This window comes from Ylistrum balloti, unplaced genomic scaffold, assembly GCF_031769215.1.
Source record: "Ylistrum balloti isolate Yb309-2 unplaced genomic scaffold, AGI_CSIRO_Ybal_v1 Utg370376, whole genome shotgun sequence".
Taxonomy (NCBI): Eukaryota; Metazoa; Mollusca; class Bivalvia; order Pectinida; family Pectinidae; genus Ylistrum; species Ylistrum balloti.
The window spans coordinates 499,361-514,843 of NW_026782263.1; the positions used below are offsets into that span (position 1 = coordinate 499,361).

The window sequence follows — 15,483 nt, forward strand, 5'->3', positions numbered from 1 at the left end:
AACTTTGTTTTCTGCACACACGTGAAATCTAACCGGAAGTTATAGTAAAATTTATCTCAAAAATAAAAGAGTATTTCCTCTAAAGGGACAACTCGTTAAATAGTTCATGAATATAAATGATTTATGCTGATTTTGCCCAGTTTTAATTGATATTTTAGCGAAAAGTATATTACATAATTCCAATGTATTAAACTTCCTCATGTAATTTCAAGGAAGTTTGTAAAATATGACACTATCGACATTTGATAATAATGAATCATCCCCATAACTCTTCACCGAGTTATCGTTCTTGGACCCATGTAGCTGATGTGATGGATGATCTGGGATGTCCAAGATGTAAAACGACAAAATATCGAAACCCATCCCTTAAACTTCTCGTTAACATTTGCGGCCATTCACTGTAAGACATAGATAATATTTATAAAGGATTAACTTAAAATGAGATGCGTATTAATTAGGTTTACACTGTACAGTCTGTAGGTTGGAAGTCCCTCTCATATTTAGAGATCATTTTATATATGACCATTTTGTTATCGCACCCCGTGTCAGTCTGATGGTCATGATAGCTGTCAGAGGGCCGAAGGTGCGATGGCTGATATGAAGACTCGAGACCTGATTAGGAGTGTGATATCAAAATGGTCATAAGATAGTATTTTTTTTACCTTTTTTTCCCTTTAAAATAAACTACACAAAAGATAATCGTTTGAATAAATCATTTAATCAACATTATAACAAATTGTGTTTTCCTCGCAGTATTCTTATTTCTCTTTGATTCTAAGAAAGCTTCCATATCATTATTATCGCTGAATCATTCTCCTGCATCACGTCGTGCCTCCTCCATCTGTTTGTTGTCACCAAACTTGATAATTCTTGCTGCAAGTTCTTCGAAAATTGCCTCGCCATCATTAGTCCTAGTCACCATGTTTAGTTGTTTAGGTTTGCCGACGATAGTTGTAGGTGTGTGACTAATAAGGAAAACCATCCAGAAACTTGAGTGGAATTCAAAATGAGTTTTCTTAAGAAACAAAAGAACACATTTCTTCCAGGCAAATTATCTTCAAATCAGACAGTGATATGTGGAAACAGCCAAATATGAAAATTTGAGACAGTGTTTGATGTCACTAATTAGGGGGTGTGGTTCACTTTTGAGGGGGTTATGATAACACTTGGGCTGATATCAACTTGTGAAAATTTCCGACTTATCACATGTACAAAAATGATGTTATCAGTAGTAAACATTGATAGTACGGCATATGTAATGATATTCTCTGTATAATATGTGATTAGTATCAAATCTAAAAATGTGAAAAATGGATAGTACATTCTAAGTTTACATACTATCCATGTCATAATCACATTAAATAGTTCGACCTTTTCTTATGTTTTTTTTCAAATAATTAATTGCTTTTGTATGTTTCATTACAGATGTGAAAGCTGTGTAGATTTATTGTTCATCAAAGGTTCTGGGGCATGCCCAGAATGTGGGACTGCCCTGCGTAGAAACAATTTCCGGCTCCAACTATTTGAAGACTCCTACATTGAGAAAGAAGTAGAGATAAGAAAGAAATTGTCCAGGGAGTAAGTAGCTTGAGTTCCTTTGGCTCCTATTTGTAAATACAAGATGAAAGATATTTTGATGGACATATATACAGATATCTGGCGTGGAAGCTCATCATCAGATACATGTTCATCAAAATATCTAATCTCTGAAGTGAATGCCTGTTTATACATAGGAGTCAGAGACAGTTCAGTGTAAACAAAATAGTGTGTATATTTCGCAAGCTTCAAGGCTTCGTAATATTTCAAACTCACATGACTTGATTTTTGTGATCTGGCAGTTTCATATGTTCTGTTGTAATGTAAATATATAAAGAGAGCATGCCAGAGAGTTAAACATACAAAACATGTCCATGAATAATTTTCTGTCAAATTATCTTAAATGATGATCTCAAAACTACTTTTATGGGGCTTAATTCTAATATTGTTTCATAATGTTGTGCTTGTGATGGGGGTGGGGGTGGGGTGTTTAACATTGTAATGTTGTTTCATGCCATAGTACCTGTGATGGGGATGTGGTAATGATGTTATATTAGTACAGATCACTGTTCTCTGTGATATATTTGGGTGGGAGTGGGATGGGGGAATGGGAGGTGTAAAAATGAAATCCTGAAAAACAGGGATCTCTTGATATACATGTATGTTTGTGAAAAGAAATAGCAATTAAAACCAGATGTGGGACAAAGATATTTAAATACATATACTTAATAGATTGGAGTATCTTATAAAAGTGAAAATAAAGCAATTATAAAGAGGTTTACTGTGTTAACAGAATTTCTATGATCACTGTTTAAAACAGCTTTAACAAGAAAGAAGAGGACTTTGACACACTCAATGACTACAATGATTACCTAGAGATGATAGAAACAATTGGTATGTATTATGATTATGAGGAGAATAAAAAATCACCACCAGAAAAACATTTTAAAAAAACTTACAGAGGTCATTATTTCAGTGCTTCCACTGGGATTACACTTTTATTGAGTGATAGCCCCACTTTCCACTGGTCCCATACATAAGACACTTCAACAGACAGATGGCTGGTTACTGTTTCTGCCATAATCATTTCATGTCTTATATCTGGAGTTTGGGGTCAGGGAAATCTCTGAATATTCAACTAATAGTTTGTGTTAGCTATAATGTCATTGTGTGAAGCGTTATTGGTATAAAAGCTTGACACTGCACCAATGTATTTGTTTTTGATTTCTTCAAAAGTGTTCTATGTCATATCTTTCATTTGGTTTGATCATTGAAAGACGATAAAAAATGTATGAAGGGAAGTAACACTTCAGGAACTTTTTTTTGTACTTTTATTGTCAGTATAGAAAGGAAGATACATGCAAAACAAATTACTCAAGTGCAGTTTTTATTTGCAGTGTTAACAGTGGTGCATTCTAATGTCACACTAGTCTCAACTCTTTAAAATGAAAAAAAGTAAGGTATTTTCCTAGTTGTGAAAGAGATCAGTCATCTCCAAAAACATTAAATTGAAAATTTTTTTCTATTTATTTACATATAAGGTTTCGCATCTGTAACAATCCATTTTTGAAAAGATGATATTAGCATTCAATTTGTCTGATATAAATGAATCATTCCTGTTTGTTATTTTATCCTTTCACATGTGATGGAATTTTCTCAACATTTTCTGTTTTTAGTGTTCAACCTTTCAAGTAATAATGATGTTGAAAATACAAGAAGGATGATAGAACAGTACAGAAGAGACAACAGAGATCAGATTCTGAAGAACAAAACCAAATTGGTATGCACAGCAAATTTGAAATATAGCTTTTGATAAAAAGTAAAAGATTTTTGCAGTCAACACAGTAGCTTCTTGGTTTTAATCTTGGAATCCCAATTATTAAAAGGAATTTTGTGATATTTATCACATCTATCTTGTAATTATGGTAAAAGCCAAGGGGCACAACACAAGGCTGGACTTCTCACATTGAAATGGAACAACATTGGTTTGTATTTTAAAATTTGACTTCATTATTTTGATTTTTTTTTATGCCTCTGACATTTTCGAGAGGACTGAAAGGAAGTGAAGCATTCAGTAATTCCCATGTCCATCCCATCCTGAACCACTTTCATCCCTCTATTGGCTTCATTTTTGATAAAACTGCATAAAAAGGCTACAGCAATGTTTTAGATGAGTTTGTGTTATGGAATCGAAGGTCAAGGTCACTCTTTTTTTTAATTAGTCAAACAACAATTTAAGAAAAAGTTGCAGAAATAAAGGAGGGACATTAATGTTAATGACTTACAGACATATTAAAGCTTTCCAATCATTGCCACAAACAATGTATTAAGTCTATATACAACAGCATCACATTTCAGTCCTTGAAGTCAATTATCATTAAATGACTTAATACTTCTCTTCCAGTATTATGAAATTTATCCTTTCATGGTTAAGTGTTTCAAAACAATGTAAAAGTACTATATTTTCTAAACTACAGAGTTTGTGAATGTTTTGATATATGGTGTTGTTGATGTGTCTTCTCGATACACCATTGTACTTGTGGTGCTTTAGGGTCGTGATGAGGAATACCTAGAGATGCTGATAGAGCAGGAAAAACAGTCAGTTGAAGTCAGGAAACATTTGTATGAAGAAGAGGCCAAAATGGACAAAAAGATCTTGAAGAAGAAAAACAAGGAAGCTCTTTTGGATGAGCTGGTGAATATTTCATATTTACCTTTTACATATTGAACATACTTGAAAATATATTACATTTGTTCACGACCGATTCTGTCACAATGATATAAATCATTTAAAACTTACACATGATTTTATAGAGTTAAGAACATAAGAATAACTTAACATGGATTTATTGCCTTTTGAAGTGTACAAAGATTAATAGCCGAAAACTACATGTAAACAAATACTTCATTGTAGCAAAAGGACTCATAATAATGTGTCAATCAATCCAAGTGAAATGATTGCTTGATAATCCACTTATCAGAGCTCAGAGCTCAATAAGATCAGACTAATGAACGGAAAATTTGTCAGATATTTGCTAACTTGTGTGGAATATGTGATAGACAGCACATTAACAAGCTATATTTAATTCTATGTGTTAAGCCCCATTTCACAAACCATGTTTAAGTATTAAACCACGAGTGTCAAGCTTCCATCTTATTCAGATTTCAATATCGTCATTCGTATTCATATAAACAGAAATGCTTATCAAATATTTATCAGAGTTTGGATTGACTGTTTAACATCACATTATGCTATGGCGATGAATTATAGAAGTAAATATTGTGCACCATTTATGTGTTGATTATTACATGACAAACTAAACGAAATAATCCTTGTTTTTCATTCCTTAGGAATTTTCTGACCTACCTGCCTCACATATCATGGCGACTCATAAAGCTGATATTGAACAACAGGAAGAGAGTGTCTCTAGCATTCCTCAGCAAGCTGCAACCAAATTCTCAACAGGCATTCGACTGGTAATATATGTTATAATGTTTGATATGACATGATACTTCAGACATGTCATTTGTTTATAAAGATGTGTATCTATGGATCAGTTTTGTTTTATCATTTTTACCGGTAATGCTGAGTGAATTTTTGTTTTTTTTCTCCTATGAGACAGCTTTATTAGGTACAAAATAATGATATTGAGGACAAATGTGTATATTTCTCTTGGTTTATATTGTCACTATCTACTCCAAGATCTATACAAATTTTGATTTAAAATTTTCAAATTCTTTCAAAATTTTCAAATTCTTTCAAAATTTTCAAATTCTTTCAAATTTTCAAATTCTTTCAAAATTTGAACACCAGCAATCATCACTTTAATGACAACCACCATGAAAACCATATTTATCCACTAAACAAAAGTTTTTATGTATACAGGGTAATGGGTAGTAAGAATTAAAAACTCAGGTGCCACATCACACCTGATATGGTAAAGAAATAAAAGCACTAATACTTCACTGCTTCCTATACATTACCTGGTAACTTCTTGTCACTCTAGTTTTCACTCTAGTGACAGTCATACTTCTGTGTTTTACAGGGAATGTCGACTGCAGACTTCGAACCAGCACCTGAACAGAAAGTGGAGGTGTATCGCTATAGTCCCATGGAGTTGGTGATGTGTGGACCTGAGCTACCATCTGAGGATCGCATTATTCAAGACGGGTAACTTGAAATTCTCATTATACTTAGAAAAATTAAATTAATTAGATTTGTAAAGGATCAGTCAAATCGGAATGATGAACTTCAAGCTGTATATATATATGTATTATTAGCCCACCATCTATTCAAATAGATGGTGGGTTATTCAAATCGCCCTGCGTCCATGGTCCGTTGTCCGTCCATCCGTCCATCCGTAAACAATTCTTGTTACCGCTATTTCTGGAAAAGGACTGGATGGATCTTTCTCAAATTTCATATGCAGTTTCCCCTTGGTCCCTAGTTGTGCATTGTACCTTTTTTGAACTGATTCGCATTCAAGATGGCGGACAGGTGGCCATCTTGGATTTTGGATGTAAAAGTTTGTTACCGCTATTTCTTGGAAAGTACTGGATGGATCTTTCTCAAATTTCATATGCAGTTTCCCCTTAGTCCCTAGTTGCGCATTGTACCTTTTTTGGACTGATTCGAATTCAAGATGGCGGACAGGTGGCCATCTTGGATTTTGGATGTAAAAGTTTGTTACCGCTATTTCTTGGAAAGTACTGGATGGATCTTTCTCAAATTTCATATGCAGTTTCCCCTTGGTCCCTAGTTGTGCATTGTACCTTTTTTTGACTGATTTGAATTCAAGATGGCCTACAGGTGGCCATCTTGGATTTTGGAAGTAAAAGTTTGTTAACGCTATTTCTGAGAAAGTACAAATTTCATATGCAGTTTCCCCTTGGTCCCTAGTTGTGCATTGTACCTTTTTTGGACTGATTCGAATTCAAGATGGCGGACAGGTGGCCATCTTGGATTTTGGAAGTAAAAGTTTGTTACTGCTATTTCTTGGACAGTACTGGATGGATCTTTCTCAAATTTCATATGCAGTTTCCCCTTAGTCCCTATTTGTGCATTGTACCTTTTTGGGGCTGATTCGAATTCAAAATGGCCGACAGGCAGCCATCTTGGATTTTGGAAGTAAAAGTTTGTTACTGCTATTTCTTGGAAAGTACTGGATGGATCTTTCTCAAATTTCATATGCAGTTTCCCCTTAGTCCCTAGTTGCGCATTGTACCTTTTTTGGACTGATTCGAATTCAAGATGGCCGACAGGTGGTCATCTTGGATTTTGGATGTAAAACTTTGTTACTGCTATTTCTTGGAAAGTACTGGATGGATCTTTCTCAAATTTCATATGCAGTTTCCCCTTGGTCCCTAGTTGTGCATTATACCTTTTTTGGACAGATTCGAATTCAAGATGGCGGACAGGTGGCCATCTTGGATTTTGGATGTAAAAGTTTGTTACCGCTATTTCTTGGAAAGTACTGGATGGATCTTTCTCAAATTTCATATGCAGTTTCCCCTTAGTCCCTAGTTGCGCATTGCACCTTTTTTGGACTGATTCGAATTCAAGATGGCGGACAGGTGGCCATCTTGGATTTTGGATGTAAAACTTTGTTACCGCTATTTCTTGGAAAGTACTGGATGGATCTTTCTCAAATTTCATATGCAGTTTCCCCTTGGTCCCTAGTTGTGCATTGTACCTTTTTTTGACTGATTTGAATTCAAGATGGCCTACAGGTGGCCATCTTGGATTTTGAATGTAAAAGTTTGTTACTGCTATTTCTTGGAAAGTACTGGATGGATCTTTCTCAAATTTCATATGCAGGTTCCCTTTGGTTCCAAGTTGTGCATTATACCTTTTTGGACTGATCCGAAATCAAGATGGCTGACAGGTAGCCATCTTGGATTTTGAGAGTAAAATCTTGTTACTGCTATATCTGAGGAAGTACTGGATGGATCCTTCTGATATTTCATAGATATTGGTTTCCCTTGGTCCCTAGTTGTGCATTGTACCTTTTTTGGACTGATTTGAAATCAAGGTGGCCCACAGGCAGCCATCTTGGATGTCGACAGTAATACAGCACAAGCATATTGTCCATTATCCACCTGTAACTGACTGCTATCTAATAATACTTTGGGATCTTTTTCAAATGATATTTGCTAATAGGTGCTTAATAAAATATCTTGTGCCATCATTGAGTGCATTCAATGAAGACCAGTTCATGAACATTTACAACACCTGTAACACACAAAAAAAAATAAACAAATCATCAAGAACTGAAAACAGATCCTCAAATGGTGGGCACCAAGATCCCTCTGGGATCTCTTGTTAATTTGTGGCATCTGTCTTAATTCTGCTTGCTTAAACTACAGCTTCGTTATTTTATAGTGTACATTATACGTATTGTGTGTGTGCTTCCTTCATACCATTCTTCATAGATATTTTTAAAACATTTAGATAAACTTTACTTGGTTAGTCTTTGTTTCTCAGGAGTCTGAGATCACTTTCTGTTATGATATATGCTCTTGTGATTGTGTCCTTAATCAAAGTAATTAACTCTAATTGCACCTGATATTATTTGGCTTTCTTCCTGCCTGGTGTTCTGCAAGGTAGCCATAAACTACCACAAAGGAATGTTAATTGACATGGGTTGTTCACAAGGCAATAAACCAAACAAGTAAACAAGTTAATGTCTAGATCACATATTGGCTTTCTTTGCCATTTCCCATGAAAACATGTATATCTTAATATAAATATGTACATTTATGTACCTGTGGTCAAACTCCATCAGCATGTTCAAGATTTCTAATGCTTAATGCCATAATACTTTTGAATGTTGTAGGTATTTAAGAAACGTGAGAGAAACATCAAGCCAGGAGAAAGGAGGCGGCTATGAGAGTAGAATGGCATGTCAGCGAGCCTTAATGGATGCCATGTGTGGTCTGTTTTTCTTTCCATGTGAATCTCAAACATTCCATAAGAAGCCACAACAGGGCAGTTCTTCTAACACTTGAGACAAGCATGTTTACTATGTGCAATGTGTGTGATTAAGTATGCTTGTGCAATGATTGATGTTCGTTAGAAAACATGTTCTATTCCTTTATAATTACTTTAAATCCTTCATGAATCCCTTCATTACAACAATCTAATCAATTTTCAGTCTGAATAAGCATGATACAGTATTCTGAAAATGTGATCAAAGTAACAAGTGACTACTATTTAATGAAGCATTTATGGATCTTTCAGCAGTTCAAACGAATCTAACGACTCAGAAATGCAATGTAGTACTCTAAATATGTTTTGATCAGGGTATGTGTACCTGTAAGGAAAAGAAGATCAGCCTATGGATGTGTACTGTATAACTTGAGGCAGTGGTATTAGAAAGGCTAAACAATACAGCTTCACCATTTCAGTTGAATGTGAAGACTAAAATGATGAATAACCCCCACCCTGTGTATTTTAACCTTATACCAGTTATCTCCCTTAGACTACAGACAAAGGGCCTGTGTCTGTAAGCAAATAAAACGTTTCATCAGTACATAAAATATAAACATTTCAGGCATAAATCGGGATGGCCAAATATGAATTCAGACTTAATTAGTTGAAGTTCATCAGTAGGTCCATACTTATATCATTAAGATACCGTGGTCAAATAATAAGCAATTTAGCCCTTGTTAATACTGTAAGTGGACAAGCACACTTTTCATGTCATATAGTGGAAGATTTACGAAGTATCAAGTAATATAATCATGTAGGTTGGTGCTATAACGAACATATTAAAGTCAAGGTATGGTTGGAGGTAAGATGAAGTGTGTAAGAGTGTTGATATGAAAAGTAGTAATGTTAAGATGCGAGGTTATTATGTTATTTTACATTAAAATAAAAATGTGAAATTACAAGGTGAGAACAGATTTGTTTGTGTTCTTTCACATATACATATATAGTTACATTTGATTTGAGATGAAATCTGATTGTACTTAAATCTCATTCAAGAAGATAAAATTTCCCAAATTAACATACATTATTGAAAAATGTTTTCAAAATTTCTTGGTTTGATTTATCAAACCTACATACTTCACTATGCTGTCACCCGAACGATGTCTCACTGATAATAAGAACAATTAATCTCAAGAATGGCTTACATGAAGTTAAAATTAATTTACACCAAGGTCTAATTCTAATGCACTGAATTTAATTTTTACAGCTTGAGAAATAGTTTCCATAATTTTTTTACTGTGATATCAGAAAAATTTTCTGAAACATCACATTTGAAATGTTATCATGACCTTGACATCATAAATATTTTCCTGAATTTTACATTAACTTAACATGAAATATCATTTTGCCTTCAAATCTGTAATTTTTATTTTTTAACTCAACGTCCAAAATGCTTTCTAGACCTTCACACTTGAAATGTTATCTTGACCTTCACATTTTAATTATAATTTTGACATCTGTCATTTTATCCTGACATTCACCTTTGTAATGCTACCTCGACCTAATTCACAATTCAAATGTGATCTTTCCCTTCATATCAGCATTGTTATCTCAGCCTTTGTATCCTATTTTTTTCATGTTTTATCTGTAACACAACCAGTAAGTATACACAAGATACACCAGGGAAAGGAAAACATCAGTCATTACAGGCCATGCTAACATATACATACATATCATAGACTGGAAAAATCTGAGGGTACTTGAGGATGACTGGAAACTGAGAAAGATCAAGGAGTCCATCTGGGTAAAAAGGAAAAAAGAATTGATGAACAAAGATGGAGGGCACCAGCTCAATTTGACCCCAATTCAACTTCCATTAAAGGGCAGAACTGAGGTAACTGTTCTTCAGACAGTCTTCAGTATAAGAGCACTGTTGGGATGTATGGTCACTATCAATGACAGGAATTTTCAGCCAAACATATTGCACACAAAAACTTATATTTTAAGCATGTTGTTTTCTAATGCAGATTATAACTCCTTTTAAACCAAAATGTATTATTCATTGCCAATGGTGTGATCTTTCAAGAAGAACAACCATTTTGACTGTACCTTCACCATTTTTATGTCGACAATAACAATACTATTATGGCCACACTTTAAATGTTATTTATGTTCTGCAGCAAAATTGTAGAGGAAAGATGAATATAATACTAGTTGTGAGTTTGGCCTTAACACCTGAAAAGTCTATCAAGTCCAAGGAGACCGGAGACCTACAGGCAAAATAAAATGTATCCCATACAGACCGATGAATGATGACATCAAATATTTTGACGTGTTTGTAAAAAATAAAAACACACACAACATTAATACTTTGGTATGATCTATATTTACTTAACAGAAACAAAATATATAGTAGGAATGTGAACATTAGACAGAATAGGAATCAAAGATATTACAAAGTGTAATACAAGATATCAATAAATTTTACTGAGTATCAGATATCCAAAACAATACATGGTCTAGAAAAACTTGTTAACAACATAAAATTGAAATACTCGAAAAAGAAATGGTACTATTTTAAAAATACAAGCCATACAGCTATATATATTGGCCTGAACAAAAGATGACCTAAAAACCATGTCAATTACAAATCTTCACATCAATACTGAGGAGCTAACATTAAGTAATTGTTTGATACATGTATCGTTATATGACAGCAAAAAATTCAAGATATTCATAAAGTAGAAACAGTGCATATTGGAGACAATTTCACCTTACCTGGCTGGATAATACACAATACACTGAATTATGAAACGTTAAGTATTAGCTGACATATAGCAGCTTTTGATTTACAGAAGATCTTATTTATTGCACTTTGTTGGTGAGATTATGCAATAGACAGCCGGTACCATAGACTTGGTCTTAAAAATAAAACATGCATTAAAACTTTGATCTCGCACCATTTTCTGAAAACAGTGAAACCTATTTCATCCTACATAATTAATCATTAGTATTGAACATATTGTAAAGATGCATGGCTTATACAGTACAAGTTTAGAATTTATTTGTTAATTAGAATTTCTGTCCATTGACAAACAATGAAATGTTGATCTTATGATGATACAACTATAGGTTAAGTTAACCATTATGCCGTCAGAATATTTGAACTGATATCTGTTAGTCACAGTTTTGTGAACTACATTTTAGGGGAGGAATCCCATAAATAGGTAATACTCTATATGGAAACTATTGTTACGCTGTATGTTAAATCTAATTACCATTTTATAGAGATTATTTGTGTTAATGCACACTGTGTTGCTTTTCAAAAGACTGACTATGAAACTGTACTTTAAATTCCATTCATATATATTCAGAACACATGAAAACCTTTATTGAAATACACAAATACATTTCGCTCAAGAAATGTTGTGACACATTATCACAAAACATTACCAACTTAATAGACAATTCCGTTTATACTAAGAAAAATAACAGGTTATTGTGTAGTAAAGCATAAATTTTAACACCAAGATTTAAACAACAAAATTAGAAGAAAGATCACAATTATATATTCTAGCTTTATTGAAGCTGGCATTTTACTGTGAAGGAAAGCACCACATACATTTAATTTGGAACACTTTCTGGGAAAATAGATTTCTGCAAAATAATGAACACACTAATTTTGAAAATAATCTATACTTTTCTCTAATTGCACTTCTATGTATGCTTCAAGCCACAACAGCATACAACATTATGGTATATAACAATCTGGGTGTAGAGTTTCTTAAAATAACTGTAGTATACATACAATAGAGTGGTATGTATCAACATTACTCATCAAAGAAAACTAGTAAAACAAGAAGGAACAAAAAATCAACAAAATATTGATTATTAACTTCCAACAATATCCAAAACATCACACCTAAGTTAGGACATCAACAATATAGTATAGAACTCACTTTCATTTTCCAGCATTACTGTTTAGTTATTAAATCTACTACATGTAAATGTACTTCCTTCTTACAGTGTTATTGGTGAGTTTATACCAAATAGGATATAAACATACCTTGATCATGATCTACATTATGGTTTTGGTCCTGCTGTTTTCTAAATGATTATCTAACAGAAACTGACAATGTGACTTTAATAAAGTGTGAAAAACACCTTTAAGATGAGTATGTAGTAGATAAATTTAATGATGGAGAGTGTTATCATTAAAAAATATTGGAGAAGACGAATCAACTTTTGGCAAGAAAAAGTGTCACATCCCTATTGTGATGATAATACATATTCTATATATCTCATAACAGTAGAATGTTGTGAAAGTACAGTAAGTATATTGGTAATACATTGTATAATTACCTAGGTTTATGCTGACAACACATTGTATATGTGATGGTGTGTAATATAAGTAGAGTTAGCATATCTGTCATTTATCTTGAGGTCATAAAAATTACATAAAGTATATTACTGTACTGAACTACTAAATCTTAACTGAATTCTAGATTAACAAAATATACCTTGCTCATGTTTTCCAAGTTTTAACTAAAATGCCTGTTTAGGAAAAGATTGTTTACCAATTGAGTTCAAGTACATACTTCTGTCAACAAACTGTAATGCATTTATACATGGTTAGATATACAATTTCATATAAAGCTGCTTGTCAGAATAATGATTTATATCAAGCATCTCTAAAATCAAAGAATTTTCAATATCCACACCCTTCAATGGAGAAAATATCAGATATCAGATATTCATAAAGTTAAAGAACATCACATGGCAAGCCTGACATAATCTAATGGTATGGACAATACACAAAGAGATGATGAAACCCTTGGAATTTGAAGATGCAAACATGAAAATGTTTATATGACATCCTATGGAAAAATCAATATTTAACAAATAAAGTTATACATTTGTATATAGTACTTGAGAACATCTTTTCAATTAAGTAGAAATGTACAAAGTCATTTCTTTGTGTAAATGTTTTCGTCTTGATGATGTAAATCATAATTAATAACATTTTGGATGAATTTACTTTTTTTTTGTTACTTAAAGGACTGATTTTTCATATATTTAATTAAGTACATAAGCAATTAAGCTTTCTAATTTCATTTGAATAATATATACCTCTTCAACGTATATCAGTTTAGAACCAAAATTTTGACACATAATGACCCATTTCATAACAATAGTTAAAACAAGAACTTTGTTTTCTAAGTACGCCTTTTATGTAGTCAGAAATTACTAAATCAAAGCTACTTGATATTTCATACCTGTAGGAAAAAAATTATCTAACATATATCTATATCAACAAATCCATAAAAGCAGTTTCATCTCATTCAGTGATTTTTAAAGACAGTATTGTATAATAAGAATAGTTGATAAAAATGAGGATTACGTCAGTGCATGTGTTAACATTAATAGGCTAAAGATATAGTGAAAATGTAAAAATGAGATCGCAATAGCTATAGATTACAAACAACGGAGAAAAGGTGTTCATAAGAAAATAAAAGCAAAAAGAATTAAAAAAAAAAATAACATGAAAAATTATGACAAAATATATTGACATCAACGCTTGACATTTTAAGGGATGAAGTGTTAAAGTGGGGTGTAACTTTCGTGACCATGTGATCAGTAAATGTAGAGTTTATCTTGACAGCAAAAGCATTCCTATTTATCATAAATGGTCATTAAAAGAAAAAGAATGTTTCAAAATCTATCATGCTACAGTAATTTGGTATTTAAAGTTACTAAAGAATATATATATTTCAAAGTCAAATTTGTAAATAAAAAATAAACAAACAAACATAAAATAAATCAGATCAAAATGCACATTAAGGAAAGGTGAAAAACTAAGCAACTGTATACCCTGTAAAATATATATATATAACACTATTTTGATCACATAAGGCTTTCACAACACAATAATAAACACTATTTAATACATAAAACACACATTAAAACACTAACAACATGTGCTACACACACAAAAATATAGATAACTTCTATATATATTATTGACAGACATTTTATATGGTATGCTCTTTGTGTCAACCTGTATTCTCAACATTTCTTTCACAATTTTGATATGAAGAATTTAGTTTTCAAGGTAAACAGTAGATGTTATGTTGAAAACCTGTTAATTCAACACCAAATTAGCTTTAAGATCAAGTGAACTTAGAATCAATTTCAACAGATATGAAAAAAAAAAGGATCTTGAGATTCTCTCAAAATTAAAAAATTAAAAATCACTTAGCAGGTGTCAGGTGATCTAGAAAGACTTATTAACATGATGAAAAATTCCAAATATGTCACACAAACTGTATTTTTAGAAATGCATTTCACGGCTTATAATACATGTATTTGATTATCTGACTTTAAATTCAGTCAAGGCCCATTTAAAAATAGTTATATGTAGGAAGTTATATTCACCTACCTAACAGTATGATAGTTAAAATATTTTGTTTTACACATTATTGTCTTTCACTATAAAATTCAATTACGGTCTCTGACATACCTTGGTCTGAGTAATGTCTGAACGCCGGATTATAAATTTCGTGACACCTGACTTAACCAATATCCAGTTTCATTAGAGTGAATCTTTGGTAGAGACTGGTAATATATTTGTAAAGCTATATGATAAAGATTGGTGATTGGAACATTTCGTCAGATACAAAATATGGAAATATAAATTGCCTTCCAATATAGTGCTAATTCTTCTGATGTTTAAATATTGATTTCATTATAGTTAATGTCACCCCAATCTTTTGATTTCATCAACAAGAACTAAATAAAACCAGACTGAGCTGTAACTGTTCATGCTCCATTTTGTTTGTGTATTTGCCTAATTTTAATTTGTTAGCTTGAACATTTCTAAATTAATTTACTTAATCTAAAATTGAGTTGAAAATCTGCACCATTTGAAATCCTTGTAACATTTTGTATGGACACATGTATCAATTCCATAAAAGGATCTCTACACTAAAACCTATACTAATTACCTGTATACAGAA

General features: G+C 32.5%; 1 protein-coding gene across 1 annotated transcript; it reads left to right on the forward strand.

Annotated features, from left to right (window-relative positions):
- The first annotated feature begins 311 nt into the window (after positions 1-311).
- LOC132554075 (CDK-activating kinase assembly factor MAT1-like) lies at positions 312-9,428 on the forward strand. Its single transcript, XM_060218373.1, has 8 exons — positions 312-400; positions 1,426-1,578; positions 2,357-2,430; positions 3,213-3,316; positions 4,088-4,231; positions 4,888-5,013; positions 5,583-5,707; positions 8,373-9,428. The coding sequence occupies exons 1-8, from the start codon at positions 312-314 to the stop codon at positions 8,542-8,544; spliced, it is 987 nt and encodes a 328-aa protein (XP_060074356.1). The 3' UTR covers positions 8,545-9,428.
- Positions 9,429-15,483: the final 6,055 nt, after the last annotated feature.